The sequence below is a fragment of the Dendropsophus ebraccatus genome, chromosome 10, assembly GCF_027789765.1.
Source record: "Dendropsophus ebraccatus isolate aDenEbr1 chromosome 10, aDenEbr1.pat, whole genome shotgun sequence".
In the NCBI taxonomy this organism is placed as follows: domain Eukaryota; kingdom Metazoa; phylum Chordata; class Amphibia; order Anura; family Hylidae; genus Dendropsophus; species Dendropsophus ebraccatus.
The window spans coordinates 40,243,894-40,268,345 of record NC_091463.1 but is presented as its reverse complement, the minus strand read 5'-3'; the positions used below and the strand labels follow the sequence as shown (position 1 = coordinate 40,268,345).

Here is a 24,452-nt window from a genome sequence, read left to right as displayed (position 1 = left end):
CGTAGTGCTAATGAAAATGTGTGGATATTTAAAGTCTATAATGTGGAATTAATCTGTCTATTCAGTTTTGTATTTCAAGCAGGATTCTTTACCATTAATGAACTCACTAAAGTACTATAATACACCATAGCATAGATCAGTGTTATCGGCAATCTATGCATAGAACCTGTCTGAGAGCACACAGATGGCCTTTCCAACAGGACGGAGGTAAGGGGATTATTCCCGTCCGTCGGCAGGGGTCTCGTTCAGTCAGTGACAGGAGCTTGTCCAGTCACTGACTACCTTAAACGAAGTGATCGCTATAGATTTCAGCATTTAAAGGGTAAATGACAGGCAGCTGCAGGATCCTCGGCTTCCGGAACACTGATGTGTGCAGGGCCGCTCCCACCATTAGCCATGGTGAAGAGTTTGGAGTGTGATTGATTGAGTATGCCAACAGCTGTTTTTTTTTATACAGTGTAAAAAGGCTTCTTAAAGAAAAACAGGTCTGTGAGAGCCAGAATTCTTGCTGGTTGGTAGGTGATGAAAAACTTATTTCATGCAATAAAATTCAAATTAATTATATAAAAATCATACAGTGTGATTTTCTGGAATTTTGTTTTGCTGATTCTGTGTCTCTGAGTTGAGGTATACTGACAATAAAATGACAGACCTCTCAATTCTTTGTATGTTGAAAAACTTGCAAAATTGGCAGTGTTTGAAATGCTTATTGTCCCCACTGTATAACATCCTGACCAGTTATATATATAACCTTATAACCTCACCTTCTTCCCTAGGCTAATGAAAAGGAAGTGGCAATTAAGGCTCTAGCGTGTGTGGTTGAACATTGTCAAGAGACAGACCAGGTGTTTACATCACTCAGGTAAACTCTGCCATTTGGTCATTTTTTGTTCAGGTATTTTATTAAATTTAATTCCATGAGGAGAAAAGCAGACATAGCTGCACATCCACATGCAAAACCTCTGCTTCTTTGCACAATCAATACTAACCTAAGGAGTTAATTTACATCTTGATCAAAGTGTATAAGCCCACACACCACTTCAAGGATCCTGAGTCCTGTGAGTCACAAGCCTAAATTATGTAGCGCTGGAGGCTACACATGAGATTGCTCTGTTCTGGTGTTTGTCAGGGTAACTTGGACGATTTTCTGACCAGCTCTGCTCCTCGCCAGGATGCGCTTAAGATCAGCCGCCATCTCCCTCACAGGACCCGGTCTGCAGCAGCGCCAACACTGACTCCAGGGAGCGCTTGCAGCTAATATCCGCAGCTCTGACAGGTCTGCCCAGATATCCCACATCACCCGCGGGTGACCAAGCCGAGGCCTTCTTTTCAGGCTGCTGTTGTGGTCTGCTTGACATCTTCCTCACAGTACACAGGCTGTTCCGCCTGACAGTGCTAAGCCGGCGCTACAATCCTACAATCCTAGTGTGAACTCCTCTCCGTCACACGCAGACACCATCTTTCCCTGCAGGTCCCAACTTCCCCAGTGCTCCTAGCTGTGACTTTCATGCTGCACGCTGTGCTCTCACTACACCTAAGGACTGGCCACCTCTGACTTACACTGCAGCTCTAGACCCTCCAGACAACAGAATTAGAAAGGGAGGTAGTCATGCCACCTAAGGTGAATATGCATAAGCCACAAGATGGTGGCAACAAGCATCTAGCATCATCGGCCCACCTCTTAACCCATCTGCTGCGTCCTTTGACCTTCCCGTCCTTTGAGAGGTTGGAATCATCTTACAAACAGGAGATTTCAAATAAAAAAAAAAAAATGTGGAAGAATTGGTTTATAAAGTTAAAGACTTAGCCTCTGGCCAGGACTCGCTAGACGCGATATACATGACCAGCATATTCAGCACCTTTATCGTCTGCAAGATGATGCTGAAAACCGTAGCAGACAAAACAATATTCCTGTAAGGGGTTTGGATAAGATAGTGAAATTGTCTGATCTCATTTTGACCTTGCAAGACATCTTCAGTAACATCTTGAAGCATCCTATTTCTGACAATATGGAGATTGACCGTGCACACAGAACTTTGGGGCCAGTCATTCAGGACCCTGCTAGACCATAGGACATCATATGCAGGCTTTATCATTATAGAGTTAAAGAGGAAATAATGCATACTGTCCGTAACCTGGACTCTTAACACATACGAGGAGTACTCCTTGACGCTGCTTTATGATCTCTCTTGCAATACCTTGCTTTAACGAAAGGCGTTAAAACCACTGCTGGAAATCTTGTGGAACAGGGAGATCCTGTATGCCTGGGGATTCCCTTTTCACTTGATAGTTCGAAGGAATGGCCATCAGGACAACCTTGGGGACCCATCAGATCTTCCTGATTTTATCTCAGGATTAGATCTTCTTCTTGTGACCTTTGCTGGCTGGTCACTCGTACCACTACTACAGGGTAGACAGAATTCTGGAGCATCTGCTGAATCTGCAGTGTCACTGGGGTGACACTTGAGGTATCTGTATACATTAAAGAGACAATTTATTTTTCAGGATTGCATCCTTTAAAGCAACTCTGCCCTCCCCAAACCGCTTGTACCTTCAGATAGCTGCTTTTAATCCAAGATCTGTCCTGGGGTCCATTCAGCAGGTCATGCAGTTATTGTCCTAAAAAACAACTTTTAAACTTGCAGCCTTGTGTCAAATTGGCGTGGCCTAGAGTGTCTGTGCATTAGGCCTGCAACGCCTCTCCGTCCCTCCTCCCCCTCTTCACCATTAGGAATGCCCCAGGGAAAAATTTCTCCTATTCCTCACTTGTCTGAACATTGCACAGGTGCCTTAACGATCCAACACATGTGCAGTTTTCAGACAGGTGATGAATAGCAGAAAACCTGCCTGGAGCATTCCTAATGGTGAAGAGGGCGGGGAGGAGGGACGGAGAGGCGTTGCAGGTCTAATGCGCAGACACTCTAGGCCATGCCAATTTGACACAGGGCTGCTAGTTTAAAAGTTGTTTTTCAGGACAATAACTGTATCACCTGCTGAATGGACCCCAGGACAGATCTTGAATTTAAAGCAGCTATTTGAAGATACAAATGGTTTGGGGAGGGCAGATTGTGGGTACAGAGTCACTTTAACGAAGTGTCTTCCAGGGGAGTATTATGTACTGTTATTGTTCTCTTCATATTTGGGAATGTTGAAAGTTGGGAATGCCTAGGTTAATCTTTGTTTCCTCGGCCCTGAAAACTACTCCCAGGAAGGGGAGTACTTAATAATAGGAGGCGTAGAGCCTTGAAATATGTTACAATATTATGTTTGGGCCTAAATTATCCACTGGCCTTATTAACGATTATTAACCCTTAGCCGACCTAGTGCGTCACCAGACGACCCAGGACATACCTGTATGCCCTGAGTTGCTAATGTGCTATGAAACGCGCTCAGGAGCAGAGTGCGCTTTATAGTAGGTATAGTCAGCTGCAATCAGCTGGGCCCTCACCGTTAATGACAGGCTGCACCAATCACGCTGCAGTCTGTCATTAACCCCTTAAATGCTGTGATCATGAGGGTTAAGGGGTGTAAGTGGTAGGAGCAGACTCTATGTGCAGAACGCCGATAACACTGATCAATGCTATGCCTATGGTGTTTTGTTTAACTGCACTTAAAGTAATTTTTTTTCAAATACCGTATTTTCTGGCGTATAAGACGACTGGTTGTATAAGACGACCCCCAACTTTTCAAGTTAAAATATAGAATTTGGGATATACTCGCCGTATATAACTAGCCCTCTTCCAATGCACACCAAATAAAAATTAATAAAAGTCCTCAGACAGCAGCGAAATTTGAAAGTCAGAGAAGGAGATACAGCAATACCGGTAGGATACAAGGGCGGGCCAGACGGGATAAAGTGGTGTGTATTACTGGGCACAGCGCCGCTCTACCGTATCTCTTTTTTCCAACCCCGGACGCCTGCATCTTCCTCTGCCCTTCATACAGTCGCCGCACAAGGTAGAGATGCGGACATTTTTTAGCTCCCCCCACTGTATGTAGCGACCAAAGATTCTCCTGTCTGCTTCCGAGGTTTTTCAGCACCCGCTCTATAAGACAACACCCAGCGTATAAGACGACCCCTGACTTTTCCTGGGTTAAAAAGTAGTTTTATACGCAGGACAATACAGTATTTAAATATATTATAAGGTACAATGAATGGAACAATTGGAGTTGGTGGAGAGTTTGACTAGTTAGTCTTTTCAGTCAACTTGATCCTATTAAAAGGAAGAAAAAAAAATGCTTCTCCTCGACAACCCCTTTAACTGTATTAAGGATATTCATTAAAATGTGTGGTAACCCAGACGTGGTAGGTGTTGTTAGAAAGGGCTGGTATAAGCCCTCCCTGAGTCCCAACACACACGTTAACATCTTTAAACAGGTTAGTCTCTGTGTCCCTTGTACTTAAACAGTTTTTACTTGTAGTTTTCTTAAAGGTGCAGTACAGTAAATACAAAGCTGATAGCAGATATTCTGAGACTCAAGTTTAAAGTGACACTGTCACCTCCTTTTTGCATTCTGACATCTCTACACAGGTGTAAAGGGTAAATTTAGCAGTTTTCATACCTTATTTTATATCATACGTCATGGTGCTTGTTCAAGTAAAAAGTCATCTTTTATCAACTGCAGATTGTGTTCAGTGGGCGGGGTCTCACGGCATTAGCGCCACTTAGCCCCGCCCACAACACCACAGTTGACCCCGCCCCCTCATCGCCCATTGTAACAGGCTGGCCGAAAGGTCCAGACCCCACCCCCTTAACGTCGGCCAACCAATGGGCGTCAAGGGGGCGGACCAACTGTGCTGTTGTGGGTGGGCCAATTGGCGCTAATGCCGCGAGGCCACGCCTACTTAATACAATCTGCAGTTGATAAAAGGACACTTTTTACTTGAACAAGCACCATGATGTATGATTTGAAATAAGGTATGAAAAACGCTAAATTTACCCTTTACACCTGTGTAGAGATGTCAGAATGCACATAGGGGGTGACAGTGTCACTTTAAGGTTTGTCAAACTCCCTTACAGGAGGTTGCTTGTTAGGTCTGTAAAATAGGCAGGCTACTTTAGAACCTATCCAAATACTACTGTGCTCAGCAGGAGGGGCTCTAACCACTTTGGAGAAGATAAACTTGAAGTAAATCTGTACTCACAGCTATGATGATTCTTCTATGGCTGGAGGAGAGCACAGAGTGACACATCTAGTAGCACAGGCCCTAGTGATGGGTGAGCCAGCCTTTGATGTTTCCTTTTAGGTCCTGGAGAGTTTCATTAGAGTACATAAGCATAGTTGCTCTTCTCCAATCTCCTGGCTTGAGACTGAAGCTTCTGCTGAAGAGAATAGGATAGCCCCTCATAGGTTATAGTACAAGTGAGCCTCACCTAAGGTGTCCTAGCATCACATAACTAGCATGCAGGAACCAAAGGAACTGACAGGATCTGCATACACCTTTTGGGGACCAGCTGGTGGCAGACATGTTCTTAGTCAAATACAATACACTATTAACCCTTTTGTGACAGCTGTGCTTTACAATAAAAGAAAATGCAGAGCGACATCTAGTGACCAAAAATGCAGTAAGCTAGAGAAAAAGAGAACAAAGACAGCGCTCCATGTGCAGGACCAGTTGCAATGGGATGGACAGAATTCCAGTACCGGAATAAAACCGGGCCCCCTCTCACCTGGCTAAGTTGTGCAAGATCGAGGCACAACTCTCCATGCGTATACTCAAGAAGGGAACCAGTGTGCAGCCTTCCTGCAAACCCACGCCAGGGCCGCAATAAGATTCAGACCTCCTCTCCAAATTCCAGCAGGATGAATAGGCACAGCTACTCCCAACAGATGATGTAAAAAAACTACTTTATTAAAATAATAAAAACATGTATAAAAGGCTTAGCATTACGCATTTCTAGACCGGACTGGTCTCTTCATCAGGCCGGGGAGTAAATTGCGCTGTTGCGGTGTCCTCCCCCTGGCTATATCTCCTGATCCCAGCAGGTGTCAGCAGTGAGATCTGGTGAAATCAATAACTTTTGACATGTCTGATGACATGTCAAAAGTTATTTTTCGTGGCAGGAACACTTTAACTTTTATTATGTATTATATTGCTTTGAGTGGTTTAAAAACAGAAAAGACATAGAAAAAAACAACAACTAGAGGAGTTAAAAGAACTGCAAAAATAATCGATAAAATAATTTTCTTCTAGATGTTTGGTGCGATTGACTCTGGAAGATGGATTCCTTGGTGATAAGCAAGAGTAAGCGGAGTAGATATCAGATTAAATTTTCTCTTTCAGTGCATGATAAACATGTCTTTAATCTAAAATTCAGTAGTCCATGAAGTTTAAAAATCTGTTAAATTAGTAAAGTTTATATGCATGACTGTTCTCAATATTTAATATATAAAACATATAGAAACTGAAAATTGAGGAGACACTGAATTTGATTCTATGATTGATCACATTGATTATATTTTTTCAGTTGTATTTCAATATTTCTGTGTTTTTAGTAGCTTATATTTTATGTTCTATTGTTTCTAGGAGCGCCAGAAACTTGATTTCTTATTTAAATCAAGGTACGTCTGACATTCAGAAAATAGACATCAGATGCATTTAGTAATTTTAAAGTGTTACTTTCATAAGAAATGTCGAAAGTTAATGATTGCAGTGGGTCTCTGTGTTGAGATGCTCTGTGATCCTGAGATAAATCTGGGGGGAAAGGGGGTATGTGGCAATGAGCTCCACTCCTAGGCCTGCTGAAGATTCAACTGTTTTGCTTCATAGACTGTAAAGATATGGAAGAGATAGATTTGATTGACAGCCAGGGAGAGTTGCTTGCTGCCTCGCACTCCCCCAGCTGTATCTTGGGATCACAGAGGGTCTCGGCAGACCCTGGCACACATCAATCTCAGTGTGTCGGTATGACAGGCCAAAGTTTACTGCTGAAATCACAAAAATCTGTGTGTGAGCCAGGCCCGTATCTGCCATGAGGCGAGGTGAAGTGTTTGCCTCAGGCGGCAGATAACACAGCCCTTGAGGGGGGCGGCATCAGCCTCCTGTGTCCTTATCATTACAACTAGTTACAGCTCAGTGCCCAGCCGTGTTTCCTGTCAGTTGCCTCATGAGAAGCGCTGAGGAGGCACTGGAAGCCTCGTATTCACAGGTATTCACATCACATAAGACATAGATATAGCGTCTCCTGCTGTTAACCCTTTCAATAATGCAGAGTTATTATACTCTGCATCACTTACACACTGTAGAAAAGAAAAAGTTAACAGCAGCAGGGACGCTATATTATGTCTTCTCTGCCCTGCCGAACTCCGAGCTGACCTCAGCATAGTGCAAGAGCAGGAGAAGAGGCATCAAAGTAATGTTCTGCTCTGCTGTTAACTCTTTCTGTATTGCAGAATGTAAGTGATGCACAGTAATACTCTACATTCTGCAGTACTGAAAGAGTTAACAGAGCAGCCTGTTTTATGGCTCTTCTCTGGCTCTTGAGGTCAGAGGTCAGCAGTTGTAGATTGTTGTTTGTTTTGAAGCTCCCAGGGGGCCCATAGTGGCTCAAACAGTTAAAAAATCTGGTCACCGCACAGAGCACACTGTTATCTATAGTGCTGTCCCATACACACTGCGATGCTGCACTGTGCCTGTCCTGGATCTTCTCTCCCTGACTATTGCTCTGAGGGGGGGGGGGGGGGGGGGCTTTGTCAGTTTTCGCCTCAGGCGGCAGAAAAGCTAGAATCTGCCCTGGTGTGAGCTTTTCTCTTCTCTTCTCCCTCTCCTTTCTGAGACAGCTGATGTAAACAAGTTTAACAGGAAAATTTCCACAGCCACGGCCGTAGTTTTGCGGTGTGTAACATAGCCTTATGTGAAATGGGATGCCGGCCAGAGCGTACACACATCGTATGCGCTCCGGCCGGGATAGCATGCGGCGCCGGAAAAAACTGACAAGCCCTGTCAGTTCACACAGTGAAGCAAGCGGCTCCGGCCGTTTGCTTCACTGTGGGCTATGGGAAGCTCTGATGCGGGCGCGCGCTGATGCGCCCGCATCACAGCTTCGTGGCCAGATGGATCATCCGGCCGCTACTTAAGTACCGTCCATAATGATCCGGGCACAGACCGGCCGCTCTGATACGCCGTGTCGACATAGCCTAGTAGTGGAAGACATCTACTAAGCCTGTACTGGGGTACTGGGAAGAGCACCAGTAGGCTGGGGAGGACCAAAATAAATGGTTCTTTCTACCCTGGTACTACTAGGTTGCTGCTGTTTGTTTGTTTTTATAACTGGCTGGTTATGGAAAAGATGGTAACCTTCCGCACTTTTTTTCTTCTTAAATAAATATCAATAAAAAAAAAAATGTAGGGTTCCCCTCATTTTGATAGCCAGCCCAAAAAAAACCAAAAAAAACAGAAGCACCCTACTAGTACCAGCCTAATAATACCAGCCTGCCACTGTGCAGCTTAGGAGCGCCAGCCATTTTTTGACACTTTTCCCAGTACCCTTGCAGTTACTGGCTAACACTAAGCCCTGTCTTAAAAGTACATGCTGTCTATCAGAAGGCTTTCACTACTAAACCTGTAAAGAAAAAAAGACAATACACAAATTAAAAATATTTTTTATTCAGGTAAAAACACTCCCAGAGCCCTCATTGACTATTTTATAAAACAACAAAAAAACTATCCGCTGGTCATTGATGAAGTCCACCAAATCAATTTAATCCACAGTATACTAATAACTGACCCCCTTCCTTGCTGGGATGGGTGCAGTGTGGGGTTCATACTCATCATTAGACATCTTCTTTCTTCACCAGACCCAGCACACTGAGCTTGATGCATACTGGGCTCCTGCAATGTTTACTCTGCCGATCAGCGGCTGAGGCAGGACACGCTTCAGCTGCTGATTATTTAAGCAGAAACTGCAGGAGTCTCTGTTCAAGCGGCTGCATTGGTGTCATGCCTCAGCTGCTGATTGATTAAAGAACAATGCTGTGCACTGGGAAAGTAAAGTTAGCCCCTCCCGACGGACCACTTAGGAGTGTTAACTTAACCCCCTGTCTTCTGGCGTTTTTGCAACAATAAAAATACTATGGCAATGGCGTTTTTGTTCAAATTTAAGGCAGTCTTTTTGAAATTAGTAAAACAAAGCTTCACTTACTACTTACAAAGCAGTGATAAATAACAAATCTTATTATAGTGCTTGAAAAAGCACTATATTGTAATCCGTATTCTTCTTCCGTTTCTTCTCCTTCTTCCAGCCATTTTTCTGCGTTTAATACAGCCCGAACCGCTTTGCACGCAGACTCCGTTCAAACTGCATTTCAAGCCCTCAGCGGTGTGAGGTGTGCTATCTGTTTTTCGTTTTGATCGGATTTGGCGTTTTTAAGAAATTTATGTTTAAAGGCCCGTAATTTCCCTTAGAAAATAATGACCCATTGAAATTAATGGGCACACTCTAAACGCTAACAGCCAATCACAGCACATATGCAAATAGCTGAAATATAACAGCCAATAGAAATTCTAAGGTCTTGTCAGTCAATGTATCACAACATCCACACAGTCACATGTCCACTATTGGCCAATAGAAGATGTGGAAGATGGAAGGTCCTTAACGATTTTGTCTCACTGACAAAGATTGTCATGGTAACCGAGCAATGATCTTTACCATTATAAGTACCTAAGTTGCTCTTAAAGGCACCCAGGTCGCTCTTAAAGGAGACCCAAGACCCTATTAAAGGGACGGGACCCATGTCGCTCTTAACGGGATCATGTCGCTCTTAATAGGACAGGACCCATGTCGCTCTTAAAGGGAGTCAAGTCGCTCTTAATGGGACCAAAATCCCTCTTAAAGGGACGGGACCCATGTCGCTCTTAACCCCTTAGGGACCAAGCCTATTTGAGCCTTAATGACCAGGCTCATTTTTCAAAATCTGACCTGTCTCACTTTATGCGCTTATACAGTAGCTCAGTGATGCTTTAACATATGCTAGCAATTCTGAGATTTTTTTTTTTTTTTGTAACATATGGTACTTTATATTAGTGGCAAAATTTAGTCACTATCTTTTGTGTTTTTTGTGAAAAACATAAAAATATCATGAAAAATTTGAAAAATTTGCACTTTACAAACTTTGAAATTCTCTGCTTTAAAAAAGAAAGTCGTATCACATAAATTAGTTACTAGGTCACATTACCAATATGTCCTCTTTATTCTGGCATAATTTTGTAAACATATTTTACTTTTCTTGGGTGTTACAGGGCTTAGAAATGTATCAGCAAATTACTAATTTTTCAGACCAGTTCTGTTTTTAAGTGTGTTTAGGAGGCTTGTACAGTTGAAACTCCCATAAATGACCTAATTTTGGAAACTACACACCCTATGGAATTAATCTAGTGGTATAATGAGCATTTTAACCCTACGGGGCTGGAGGAAAGTATTCACAATTAGGCCGGAAAAAATGGAAAATAGAAATTTTCAAATATTATGTTCGTTCAGATTAAAGTATCTCAATTTCACAAGCAACAGGAGAGAAAGCGCACCCCAAAATCTGTAACACAGGTTCTCCTGAGTTACAACAGTACCCCATATGTGGGCATAAACCACTGTATGAGCACACAGCGGGGCTCAGAAGGGAAGGAGCGCCACTTAGCATTTGCAGTGCAAATTTTACTGAAGAAGTTTCCGAGCGCTAGGTGCGTTTGCAGAGCCCCTGTAGTGTCTGCAGAAGAGAAACCCCCCAAAAGTCACCCCATTTTGGAAAGTGCACCCCTCATAGAAGTCATCTTGGGGTGCAGTGAGCATTTTGACCCCACAGGTATTAGAGGAAAGGATTCAAAATTAGAACGTAAAAATGAAAAAAATAATTTTTTTCAATAATATGTTTGTTTAGTTCGAAATTTCTCAATTTCACGAGAAACAGGAGAGAAAATGCACCGCAAAATTTGTAAAGCAGGTTCTCCTGAGTACAACAGTACCTCATATTAGGGTATAAACCACTGTATGGGCACACAATAGGGCTTAGAAGGAAAGGAGCGTCATCTTGCTGGTGCAAAACCGCAGCTAGTATCGGTTATTAGAATAGCGCAGTTGCTAAAAAATTTTTTTTTAAATGAGATTACAGGTAATCTGGGCTGGTGACAGGCAACCTGGGAGTGTTTATTTGCTATCTGGGGTGGTGACGGGCAATCTGGGGTGGTACGAGCAGTCTTTGGCAATCTGGGGTGTTTATGGGCAATCTGGGGGTGTTTACTGGCTATCTGGGTTGGTTACGGCAATCTGAGGTGGTTACGGGCAATCTGGGGGTGTTTACTGGCTATCTAGGGGTGGTGACGGGCAATCTGGGGGGGGTCACAGGCAAACTGGGGTGGTGATGGGCAATCTGGGGGAGGAGTGACAGGCAATTTGGAGTGGTTACGGGCAATCTGTGGCAATCTGTAGTGGTTATGGGTAGCCTGTGGCAATCTGGGGTGTTTACTGGCTATCTGGGGTGGTTACGGGCAATCTGTAGTGGTTATGGGTAGCCTGTGGCACTCTGGGGTGGTTACAGGCAATCTGGGGGTGTTTGCTGGCTATCTCTGGTGGTTACGGGTAATCCGAGCGGTTACAGGTAAACTAGAGTGGTTATGAATAATCTGGGGTGGTTCCAGCTAATCTGGGGTGGTTACAGGTAATGCAGAGTGGTTACAGGTAATCTGGGGTGGTTACAGGTAATGCGGGGTGGTTCCAGCTAATCTGGGGTGGTTACAGGTAATGCAGAGTGGTTACAGGTAATCTGGGGTGGTTACAGGTAATGCGGAGTGGTTACAGGTAATCTGGGGTGGTTACAGGTAATGCGGAGTGGTTACAGTTAATGCGGAGTGGTTACAGGTAATGCGAGGTGGTTACAGGTAATCTGGGGTGGGTACAGGTAATCTGGGGTGGTTACAGGTAATGCAGAGTGGTTACAGGTAATCTGGGGTTGTTACAGGTAATGCAGAGTGGTTATAGGTAATCTGGGGTGGTTACAGGTAATGCGAGGTGGTTACAGGTAATCCGGGGCACTTGACTTTTTATCCCGTCACCAATGATTTTTGGTGACAGGGGACAAAAAGTGCCAGCAGCATTTGGAACAAGTGATCAGTGGTATACAGTATACCGCTGATCACTTGTACCAGGACACATCGGCTAGTCCCTGATCATTGCCCCATGCTCTCCGCCACCTCTGGTGGTGGAGAGAATAAGAGTTTGATCTCTTTTTAAGGGTACAAACACACTTACCGTATCGGCAGCGAGTTTCTGGCTGCGTATGATGTATAGTCGGGACCCGTTAACGGTTAACGGGCCATGGGGTTAACGGGTCGGCCTTTGGACAAACTCGCAGCAGGGATGTACATCCCTGCTGCGAGTTTGTCCACCATTGAGTACACAGGGCCGGGATCCTCAGCGAGTCTCGCTGCAAATACGCAGCGAGAAACTCGTTGCGGATACGGCAAGTGTGTTTGTACCCTAAGGAATTAATCACTGTGAACACTAAGGTTATTCCGGGGGGACAGGGGGGGGACATGTATTCATCTCCTCTCACTGTGGATTAACGGTGCGAGGAGATGAAAGCATGCAGTGCCCGTTACCGGTGGCCACCGTTATACTGGTAATAACGGCGATCGTCGGTGCAGGGACTGGCCGGGACTGACCCCACATTCTGCCCCAACTTCTCAGCGACCTCCAATAGCTGAGAGGAGGGGGCTGCAGGCCTTACCGACCTTATGTGCCATCGCCATAAAGAGCTGATGGCAGCAGAATAGAGCCCATTAGTGATCGCCATAAAAATCTGTATCGGTGGTCACTCATAATATAATACATGTATTCTCTGGGTCACTACGGTTACGGCGATACCACATTTGTGTAGTTTTTTTTAACTATTACCACTTTGGCGCAATAGAAACTATCTTCCTAGCCAAAATCCACAAAAACTGTCGCCACATTGCAAGATCCATAGCATTCTTATCTTTTGCGCGACAGAGCTGGTTTCGGGCTTATTTTATGCGGGAAGATCTGTAGTTTCTATTGATACCAAATTTTATATGTATATGACTTTTTGATCTCTTTTATGACTTATTTTCTAAAGCAGATTGATAAAATACAGCTATTCTGATACTGTTTTTTTTTTTTTTTTTTTACAGCGCGTGTCGTGCAATATAATTAATTATATCATTTTATGGATTAGGTCGTTACGGATGTAGCGATACCAAATATGTATAGGATTTGTGTTTTTGATCTGTTTTATGTAATGTTTTATTGGGTATAGGGAATGTAATGCATTTTTATTAATGGGGGGGCTGGGGGGGATCGTGTTTGGTGCACTTTTTTTTACTTTTTTTACACTAGTGTACATTACTGTACACTAGTGTAACACTTAGATCACATTATACAATACACTGTACTGCTTCTGCACTACAGTATATTGTATCATGTGACCATCCTGCTGATAGGCTGTAGCACAGCCACCCCTGTCAGCAGGATGGCTTATCCATGGTAAGCCCGGGGGCCTTCATTAGGCCCCTGGAGTTACCATGGAGACGTCGGGGGACCGAAAGGCGCAGCGGACCTCCAATCATGTAAGTGGACCTGCGGCGCCGTCCGGTACACACCGGAACCCGTTAGATGCCGCTGTCATGCTTTGAAAGCGGATGGATTATGGATTAGGTCGTTACGGATGTAGCGATACCAAATATGTATAGGATTTGTGTTTTTTGATCTGTTTTATGTAATGTTTTATTGGGTATAGGGAATGTAATGCATTTTTATTAATGGGGGGGCTGGGGGGGATCGTGTTTGGTGCACTTTTTTTTACTTTTTTTACACTAGTGTACATTACTGTACACTAGTGTAACACTTAGATCACATTATACAATACACTGTACTGCTTCTGCACTACAGTATATTGTATCATGTGACCATCCTGCTGATTGATAAAATACAGCTATTCTGATACTGTTTTTTTTTTTTTTTTTTACAGCGCGTGTCGTGCAATATAATTAATTATATCATTTTATGGATTAGGTCGTTACGGATGTAGCGATACCAAATATGTATAGGATTTGTGTTTTTGATCTGTTTTATGTAATGTTTTATTGGGTATAGGGAATGTAATGCATTTTTATTAATGGGGGGGCTGGGGGGGATCGTGTTTGGTGCACTTTTTTTTACTTTTTTTACACTAGTGTACATTACTGTACACTAGTGTAACACTTAGATCACATTATACAATACACTGTACTGCTTCTGCATTACAGTATATTGTATCATGTGACCATCCTGCTGATAGGCTGTAGCACAGCCACCCCTGTCAGCAGGATGGCTTATCCATGGTAAGCCCGGGGGCCTTTATTAGGCCCCTGGAGTTACCATGGAGACGTCGGGGGACCGAAAGGCGCAGCGGACCTCCAATCATGTAAGTGGACCTGCGGCGCCGTCCGGTACACACCGGAACCCGTTAGATGCCGCTGTCATGCTTTGAAAGCGGATGGATTATGGATTAGGTCGTTACGGATGTAGCGATACCAAATATGTATAGGATTTGTGTTTTTGATCTGTTTTATGTAATGTTTTATTGGGTATAGGGAATGTAATGCATTTTTATTAATGGGGGGGCTGGGGGGGATCGTGTTTGGTGCACTTTTTTTTACTTTTTTTACACTAGTGTACATTACTGTACACTAGTGTAACACTTAGATCACATTATACAATACACTGTACTGCTTCTGCACTACAGCAATATTGTATCATGTGACCATCCTGCTGATAGGCTGTAGCACAGCCACCCCTGTCAGCAGGATGGCTTATCCATGGTAAGCCCGGGGGCCTTCATTAGGCCCCTGGAGTTACCATGGAGACGTCGGGGGACCGAAAGGCGCAGCGGACCTCCAATCCAGTGGACCTCCAGTGGACCTGCGGCGCCGTCCGGTACACACCGGAACCCGTTAGATGCCGCTGTCATGCTTTGAAAGCGGCATTTAACGGGTTAAACTGCCCAGAGTGGAGAATCCTCCGCTCCGGGCAGTTACAGGAGGGGGTCGCATCGCATCGGAATAAAGCCCATTAGTGGCCGCCGTGAAAAGGCAGCACGGCGGTCACTAAGGGGTAAAAGGGACCCATGTCGCTCTTAAAGGGACCCATGTCGCTCTTAATGGGACCCAAGTCCCTCTTAAAGGGACGGGACCCATGTCGCTCTTAAAGGGACCCAAGTCGCTCTTAAAGGGACGGGACCCATGTCGCTCTTAAAGGGACCCAAGTCGCTTTTAAAGGGACGGGACGCATGTTGCTCTTAAAGGGACCCAAGTTGCTCCAAAAGTTACGGGACCCATGTTGCTCTTAAAGGGACCCTGGTCGCTCTTAAAGGGACCCATGTCACTCTTAAAGGGAGTCAGGTCGCTCTTAAAGGGACCCAGGTCGCTCTTAAAGGAACCCAGGTCGCTCTTAAAGGGGCCCATGTCGCTCTTAAAGGGACCCAGGTGGCTCTTAAAGGGACCCAGGTTGCTCTTAAAGGGACCCCTTTCTCTCTTAAAGGGATGGCACCCAGGGTTAAAGGTTTTCTTAAAAGGAAGTCACTGGTAAAGGGGCGCTCTTTTCAAGCACTATGTATTTCCCTGGAAATGCAAATCTAGTTACTTTTTTTATTACATTTGACTATTGAACTTTTTCTTATTTTAGCTTGGAAAAAAATAGAAGATCCTCTGATCTGGAAAGATAGGAATGAACAACGCATCAAAGAGGCTCACTGGTTCAGGAAAATTGGTTAGTAAACTTTTAAAGGGAATCTGTCTACTGCAGTTCAAATTCCAAGCTTTGAAAAATGCATTTATTCTCTGATGCCAAATGTCAGAAGCATTCCAAAGCTCCTGAAGTGCCAGGACTAGAATGTTTCCTCACTCCCCCTTCCATCCCTGCTTCTGCTTGATTGATGGTCAGGGCATAGGTTTCAGCCCCCAGCCCTGTGTCCAAATCTCTTTCCTGCACTGGGAATACAAATTAAGCACAGGTGTGAGATACCTAAATAGGGATCTGCTTCCAGCTCACTGTCAATCAACTAAGAATAGGGATTAGAAGGGGAAGCATGGAGTCCTTTAAGCCCTTATTTTTTCTATTTAGATGACATGAGTGGGTCACATTGCAATCCTCTACTTTAGGCTAAAGTAGGGTAGTTTACTGTAGTCTGAAGAGGAGCTACAGAGGAGACTGAAGTGTATAGAGGAGCTTTGGGGGGGAGGGCGCATTGGAGTCTGAAGTGGAGCACAGAGACTAGAGGGAAAAGAGGGGTATAGAGAAATAGTGTGTGGGATTAATGGGCACAGTGTGTGACGGTATAAGGAACTAGTCTTATTATAGAGGATGAGGATCTGTTCTGAAAGTGAGGAAAAGCCAACAATGTCTTAGCAGCAAACACTACAGAAGTGAGACATACTGTACCTGAAAGACATGATGGCGTCCTGGACCAAAGAAAGAGGAGAAAGGAACTACTACAGAGAAGACATCACCTGTGGGTCACTGATATCATTGTGTACAGTGGTGCCTTGGATTAAGAGCATAGTTCATTCCGGGACTGTGCTTGTAATCCATATCACTCTTAAACCAAAGCAAATTTTCCCATAAGAAATAATTGAAATGCAGACAGTTACACCCCAAAAATAATTATTTTTTATTCTGAATAACAGGTAAAACAAATGGAACAAGCATTTAGAAGCAGCTTATGTGTCATGTTATGAGTTACTGTACAGTACAGCAGTCAGCATGTGGAGTATAATGTATAGTAAGTGCAGAAACCTAAAAAAAACAGCACCAGTTTGTAGATGCAGTGTGAAATTGCAGATCCCCATAATGCAGTAGTGTAGTACAACAGGCTAGAATAGAGAAGTAGGGCTGCTGTCCCAGGTCTGTGTGGTCACATGACAGCAATGAGGAAAGGGTGTGTTTTCAGCATGGACCAATCAGGAAGTGAGAATCACAGAGCTGTGAAGGAGGACAGTGACAGAAACCTCTCAGTTTGAATGGCCGAGTGTATGTGCAGCCACATTATAGCAGCAGTGCGTAAGTGCAGGCGCATTATAGCAGCAGTGTGTATATCTGAGTGTGAGTGCAAGCACATTATAGCAGAAATGGAGAGGATGGGTAACACAAGGGCTGACAGGGACTGCAGGAAGGAAGGAGCAGGGTATAGAGTAACATAGTAACATAGTAACATAGTAAATAAGGTTGAAAGAAGACAAGAGTCCATCAGGCTCAACCTAGGAGAATCCTACTGTGTCGATCCAGGAAGGCGAAAAACCCCCACGGGGCAGAAGACAACCGCCCCACCACCTGGAGAATCTCCCCCCCCCCCTCCCGACTGCAATGGCAACCAGAACAATCCCCGAATCAACGCATCACCAGAAATCTAATGCCCATAACTTGTAATATTATATTGTTCAAGAAAAGTATCAAGGCCTCCCTTGAACTTATTTAACCCTTTGAGGACCAGGCCCAAAATGACCCAGTGGACCGCGCAAATTTTGATCTTAGTGTTTCCGTTTTTCCCTCCTCCCCTTCTAAGAGCTCCAGCACTTTCAGTTTTTTATCTACAGGCCATGTAAGGGCTTATTTGTTACAGGAATAGTTGTACTTTGTAATGGCGTCTTTCATTTTACCATAACATGTATGATGGAATTCCAAATATATTATTTATGAAGATATAAATTGGTGAAATCGCAAAAAAGAATGCCATATGGTAACGTTTGGGGGGTTCCTGTGTCTACGTTATGCACTATATGGTAACAGCGACATGACACTATTATTCTATAGGTCAGTCTGAACACAACCATATGCAGGTTACACAGATTCTCTAATGTTATATATGTATTTTTTTATGAAATCCTTTTTTTTGGCAATTAATTATAAATAAAATGGGACTATTGTGACGCTTATAACGGTTTTATTTTTTCACCTACGGGGCTGAATGGGGTGTCATTTTTTCCGCCATGATCTCTAGTTTTTATTAATACCATATTTGTGAGGATCGGACGTTTTGATCACTTTTTATTAATTTTTTTATATATATAATGTAACATAAAATCGGTAATCTGCGCACTTTTTCCCCTCTTTTCGTGTACGCCGTTTACCGTTCGCAATGACACTTGTTATATTTTAATAGATCGGACAATTACGCACGCTACGGTATATTATATGTTTATCTATTTATTTATTTTTATATGTTTTATTTATATAATAGGATAGGGGGGTGATTTCAACTTTTATTGGGGGAGGGGTTTTGGGGTAGTGTATTAGTGTTTTTAACTTTTTTTTTTTTACACATTTTAAGTCCCTTTGGGGGACTTTTACATACATTAGTTTGATTTCTACACTGATGAATGCTATGCCATAGGCATAGCATTGATCAGTGTTATCGGCGCTCTGCTCATTGAGCCTGCCTGTGCAGGCTTAGAGTAGCAGAGCGCCGATCGGACCGCATGGAGGCAGGTAAGAGACCTCCAGCAGTCCGTTTTACCGATCGGGACCCCCGCAGTCACATTGCGGGGGTCCCGATCGGTAAGTGACAGGGGACTCCCCCTGTCACTTACACTTAAACGTCGCGGTCGCGCCGCGATCGCGGCGTTTAAGGGGTTAATGACACGCTGTAGCGCGATCGCTGCAGCGTGTCATTGCCGGTGAGGTCCCGGCTGCTCACTGCAGCCGGCCCCCACCTCCTATGAAGCGCGCTCCGCTCCGGAGCGCGCTTCATAGCGGGAATAACACCCAGGGCGTACAGTTACGCCCTAGGTCGTCTGGGGACAGACTTCCATGGCGTAACTATACGCCCTGGGTCGTCTAAGGGTTAATGAATCGGCCATGACAACATCATGTGGCAGAGAGTTCCACAGTCTTACCGCTCGTACAGTAAAGAACCCGCGTCGATGCTGATGATGAAATCTTCTTTCCTCTAGACGTAGAGGATGCCCCCTTGTCATTGTTACGGACCTAGGAGTAAAAAGACCGCTACAAAGATCTCTGTACTGTCCATTCATATATTTGTACATTGTGATCAGATCGCCCCTAAGACGTCTTTTTTCTAGCGTAAATAACCCCAAGCTTGATAACCTGTCTTGGTACTGTAACCCACCCATTCCCTTAATGACCTTTGTTGCCCTCCTCTGCACCCGCTCCAGTTCACCTATGTCCTTCTTGTATACCGGTGCCCAAAACTGTACACAGTATTCCATATGTGGTCTGACTAGTGATTTATAAAGAGGCAAAACTATGTTCTTATCTTTAGCATCTATACCTCTTTTGATGCACCCCATTATTTTATTAGCCTTGGCAGCTGCTGCCTGGCACTGATCACTAAAGTTGAGTTTACTGTCCACCAATACCCCCAGGTCCTTTTCGGAAGTAGTTTTACCCAGTGTTTTATTATTTAGCACATAACTGTACTTATTATTTCTATGGCCCAAATGCATAACCTTACATTTATCCACATTAAACTTCATTTGCCATTTCTCCGCCCAAGCCTCTAGCTTCTCCAAATCCCTCTGTAATATGATATTATCCTCCTCTGTACTGATTACTTTACCCAGTTTAGTATCATGTGCAAAAATGGAGATTCTACTCTGTAGCCCCTCTACAAGATCATTAATAAAAATATTAAAAAGAAGTGGACCCAACACTGACCCCTGTGGTACCCCACTAGTAACTAAAACTCAATCTGAATATTTTCCATCAATGACCACCCTCTGTTTTCTATCACACAACCAGTTACTTACCCATTTGCATACGTTTTCCCCCAGTCCCAGCATCCTCATTTTGTAGACCAACCTTTCATGCGGCACAGTATCAAATGCCTTTGAAAAGTCCAGATACACAACATCCACAGCCTCCCCCAGGTCCAGTCTATAACTTACCTCTTCATAGAAGCCGATCAGATTAGTCTGACAGGACCGATCCCTCATAAATCCATGCTGGTGAGCACAGTATAGCAGCACTCTTTGTCCCGGGAGAGAGGGGTTACAGCTATGAAGAGATTACCTCCAAAGTCCTGTCCCCTGATACAAGCCCCAGCCTGAAGTGGATCTGCTATGATTTTAAAGGTGATGGAGACTTCCGGGGTCAGAGTATAGTGCTGTAGACCACCCATTGCTGACCATGCCCCCCCCCCCCCCCGCCCAGTACAAGGAGCTTTTAAACAAAGGCGATGCTCTTAAACCAAGTCATCATTTTGTAAAACTGTGAGCTCTTCTTGCAAAACACTCTTAATCCACGTTACTCTTAAACCAAGGCACCACTGTATTTTGATGTGTCCCATCAGTGCTGTGTAAGATCTGCAGCAATGATGTATAAAACAATTCCCAGCATACCCTCATTGCTCTGGTCGTACTAGGAGCTGTAGTTTGACACGTTTTTAACGTGATGAAAAGAGGTGAAATAAAATATTTTTTCAGCTTCCTAAACCGGAGGTTGTAGTATTCTTGTGTTGTGTATTTGTATTGTGTTGTGTATTTGTATGTTTTACTATATGTTTTATAATGTGGTAATTATTCCCATTTTTTTAAAGGGGAACTATAAACAGGTTCATACAAACGAACCTGCTGATATCCCTGTGCAGCTGTGTACCTTCTATGTACGTGGCTGTTCCTCTTTTCCCTGTAGCTCCCACGTTTCTAACAGACACATCAGCATATTTACTCTTCTTTAAACTGCACGAAAACGGCAGGAGCTACAGGGAAAAGAAGAACAACTACGTACACAGCAGGTACGCAGCTGCACAGGGATATCATCAGGTTGGTTTGTATGAACCTGCTAATAGTTCTTGTTTAATAACTGTTTCTTCTTTGTGCAATTAGCTTGGAATCTGGCTGTACATACTCAGGACTCGCCGCTCATGATGCAAGAGTGCTTTCTTCTTTCTTACAAGGTATGGTAAAGAAAGGGGTTACATATGGGCATATTTTGTATATATACTGTAATTTCTTCTGTTTTTGTTCACAGCTTTCCTTGCCCTGTCCTTGTGACAAGACAATACTGGTAGCCCAAAAGTCATGTTTAATAATGGCCGCAGCAGTTGACCTTGAAATGGCCAGAAATGCTTCTTGCCACTCTGAGCAGGTAGAAAATTATAAAAAAACATAATTCACTAAGATTATGTAATTTTTTTAAAAGGGGAACTATGAGCAGGTTAGACAAATAAGGTATGCATCTTACCTTTCTCTTCGTCTCTGGTTCCACGATGTTAGTCAGGGTAATCTTCGGCAGGAGCACTAACCTGCTGTTCTCCTTTAACATATAGAATATGGAAGTTATATTTTACTTAAATCTTAAAGAGGACCATCTTAAAGAGGCCATCTTCCCCGACCGCTGTGTGTGAACACACAGCGATCGGGGAAACATCGGGCGTACCTATACGCCCGTTTGCGTTAAAGCCCACCCTGCGGGGGCGTATGGGTACGCCCGATGTCGTTAAGGGGTTAAAGGACACCTGTCACCCCCCGTGCCGGGGTGACAGGCTCCCGACCCCCCGTTACAGCCCCCTATACTCACATGATCCCGCCGGGTCCCGCTTCCTGAGCCGGTCGGGTCACGGAGATTTCAGCGCCCGAAGCCCGGCGCGCGCGCTGAGAGATCAGTCCAATGCCCATAGAGAATGACGGAGCATCGGACTCCCCATTCATTGGGCGCTGAAATCTCCGTGACCCGACCGCATCAGGAAGCGGGACCCGGCGGGATGACGTAAGTATAGGGGGATATAACAGGGGGTCGGGAGCCTGTCACCCCGGCACGGGGGGTGACAGGTGTCCTTTAACCCCTTAACGACATCGGGCGTACCCATACGCCCCCGCAGGGTGGGCTTTAACGCAAACGGGCGTATAGGTACGCCCGATGTTTCCCCGATCGCTGTGTGTTCACACACAGCGGTCGGGGAAGATGGCCTGCTATAAATCATAGCAGGCCATCTTAGCTTCACGGCACGGGGGGTGGTTAACACCCCCCGTGCTTACGATCGCCGCTATAGGCTGATCAATTCAGATCAGCCAATAGCGGCGATCGGAACCTTTCCGGGTCATCGGTGACCCGATGACCCGTAAAAAAATGTCGGTCGGTGCTGTCCGAGGACGGCACCGACCGCCATTACTGTAAAAAGTAATGGTGGTCACCGTGCCACCGGCCCGATCGCCGTGAACGGCCGGCCGGCCGTTGACGGCGATCGGGCCGGTGGCACGGCGATCAGAGTCCCACAATATAGTAAATACCTGCCCTGGACCCCTCAGCTAGGTAACCGAGGGGTCCAGAGCAGGTATTTGTACATTACTCACCTGTCCCGGGCTCCTGATCGGCGTCTTCCGGGTTCGCGGCGTCCTCGTCTTCGTTCGGGTCTTCGGCTTCCTCCGTGACGTCACGTTCAGCTTCTCTCGGCTATTTTCGGCTCCAGCGTCGGCTTTTTCCGTATTTTGCGCTCTGCCGCCCTCTAGCGGCTGATATGTGTAATACACTTATCAGCAGCTACAGGGATGTTCAGAATGTAGAAAAAGTTTTTTTTTTTTTCAAATTTTTTTTTTTTCTATTTTCCGCACCCTATCGCCACTGAGTGTTGATCAGCATCGCACGAAAGTGCGCTGCTAATCAGCAACTCCTCCTTTTTGGCGTAGGGTGTTTTTTTTCTATATTCTACTGCCACGGTCTGCTGATAAGTGCCGAACATAAGTGCGGCATTTATCAGCAACTCCTTTGTTGGCGTAGGTTTTTTTTTTTATACTTACTGTAAAAAAACACGTAAAAAAACACTACATTACACCACACTACATTGAATAAAGTTTGACACTACACCACTACATACCCCATATACCAATCCCCATATAAAGATGGCCCCCAGGGTGTTTTCGTGTCGGACGCATACGTTATTATTGCCTCCGACACCGAAACAGCCAGTGAGGATGAATGGGGGGATCCTTCTTTCCTCCATTCATCCTCATCATCCTCATCATCCAGTGACGTGTCTGGGGGTAGCGTAGCGTACGCTGCCCCCCAGACACGTCTTTTCCGCCAGTACCGTCCCAATAAGAGATCACGGTATGGCGTGAAATTCTACAAACTGTGTGAGCGTACCTCTGGGTACTCTTACAGATTTAGGGTACGTGCACACTGCGGAATGGCGAAGGATAACCCTTTGTGCATTCCGCAGCTGGCACCCGCCGGCGGACTGATGCGGGCGCATGTCTCCACCCGTGTCATAGACTCCATGTTATGCATGGGCGGATTCCATCGTCCGTCCAAAGAATGAACACGTTGGACGGAGAGCGGAATCCGCCCGTGCATAGAATGGAGTCTATGACACGGACGGAGACGTGCGCCTGCATCAGTCTGCCGGCGGGTGCCAACTGCGGAATGCACGAAGGGTTATCTGTCGCGATTCCGCAGTGTGCACGTACCCTTAGGCTGGGTTCACACTATGTATATTTGAGGCTGTATTTGTGAGGCTGTATAGCAACCAAAACCAGGAGTGGATTGAAAACACAGAAAGGCTCTGTTCACATAATGTTGTAATTGAGAGGATGGCCATCATTTAATGGCAAATATTTGCTGTTATTTTAAAACAACGGCTGTGGTATTGAAATAATGGCCGTTATTTACTGTTATATGACGGCCATCCACTCAATTTCAACATTGTGTGAACAGATCCTTTCTGTGTTTTTAATCCACTCCTGGTTTTGGTTGCTATGAGGACCTGACATGAGGACCAAATACTGCCTGAAATATACATAGTGTGAACCTAGCCTAAGAGTGTATGTAGGAAGGGACACCCGAATCCAGCCCCAGATGCCCCCAGATGCCCCCTCCCCCCCCATCCTCGGAACAAGTGGGAAGATCGTCCGGGAACTGATCTTCCCACTGCTGGATAAAGGTCACCACCTGTACGGGGATAACTTTTATACCAGCACCCCCTCTTCTGGTCCCTCGCTGCCCAAGCTACTGTAGCTTGCGGCACGATACGAAAATATCAGAAGCAGTAATAGCGCCCTAATATTTAGCAGCCATGGAGCGGACCCAGCGCTTCTGGATATGAAGGACCCCGTATCGCACCAGGACAACATTTTCCAGGTGACGTCCCCCACACTGGAGAACAGGAGACCCCAGAAGAAGTGCAGAGTGTGGGGTAACAGGGGGATCAGGAAGGACGCCATTTTCCAGTGTGCCACCTGTCCTGATCCCCCCGGCCTCTGCATACTGGATCGCTCCAAGGTGCACCACACGTCACTGGGGTTCTACATTATCTAAATTCTGTCCCTTATTCCTATTTCAGGGGTCACGTTGATCCAGGGATTATTCTGATTGCCATTATGGAGTCGGGAAGGAATTTTTCCCAGTGAGGAGGCTACTGTCGTCTGCCTCACGAGGGGTTTTTGCCTTCCTCTGGATCAACACAGGTTGAATTTGATGGACACCTGTCATTTTCAACCTTATAAACTAATAATT

At 44.9% G+C, this 24,452-nt stretch overlaps 1 protein-coding gene across 4 annotated transcripts in view; it reads left to right on the top strand.

Moving 5' to 3' along the window:
- TEX11 (testis expressed 11) overlaps positions 1-24,452 on the top strand; it is a 241,959-nt gene that overhangs the window by 163,065 nt on the left and 54,442 nt on the right. For all 4 annotated transcript variants that reach the window (XR_011358669.1, XM_069943309.1, XM_069943310.1 and 1 more), the window contains 6 exons: positions 777-862; positions 6,197-6,247; positions 6,530-6,564; positions 15,672-15,755; positions 20,828-20,898; positions 20,973-21,089. Coding sequence is in view for 3 of the 4 variants with exons in the window: in XM_069943309.1 (XP_069799410.1) it covers positions 777-862; positions 6,197-6,247; positions 6,530-6,564; positions 15,672-15,755; positions 20,828-20,898; positions 20,973-21,089 (444 nt within the window). In the remaining variant the exon portion in view is untranslated. The remainder of the gene's footprint in view (positions 1-776; positions 863-6,196; positions 6,248-6,529; positions 6,565-15,671; positions 15,756-20,827; positions 20,899-20,972; positions 21,090-24,452) is intronic.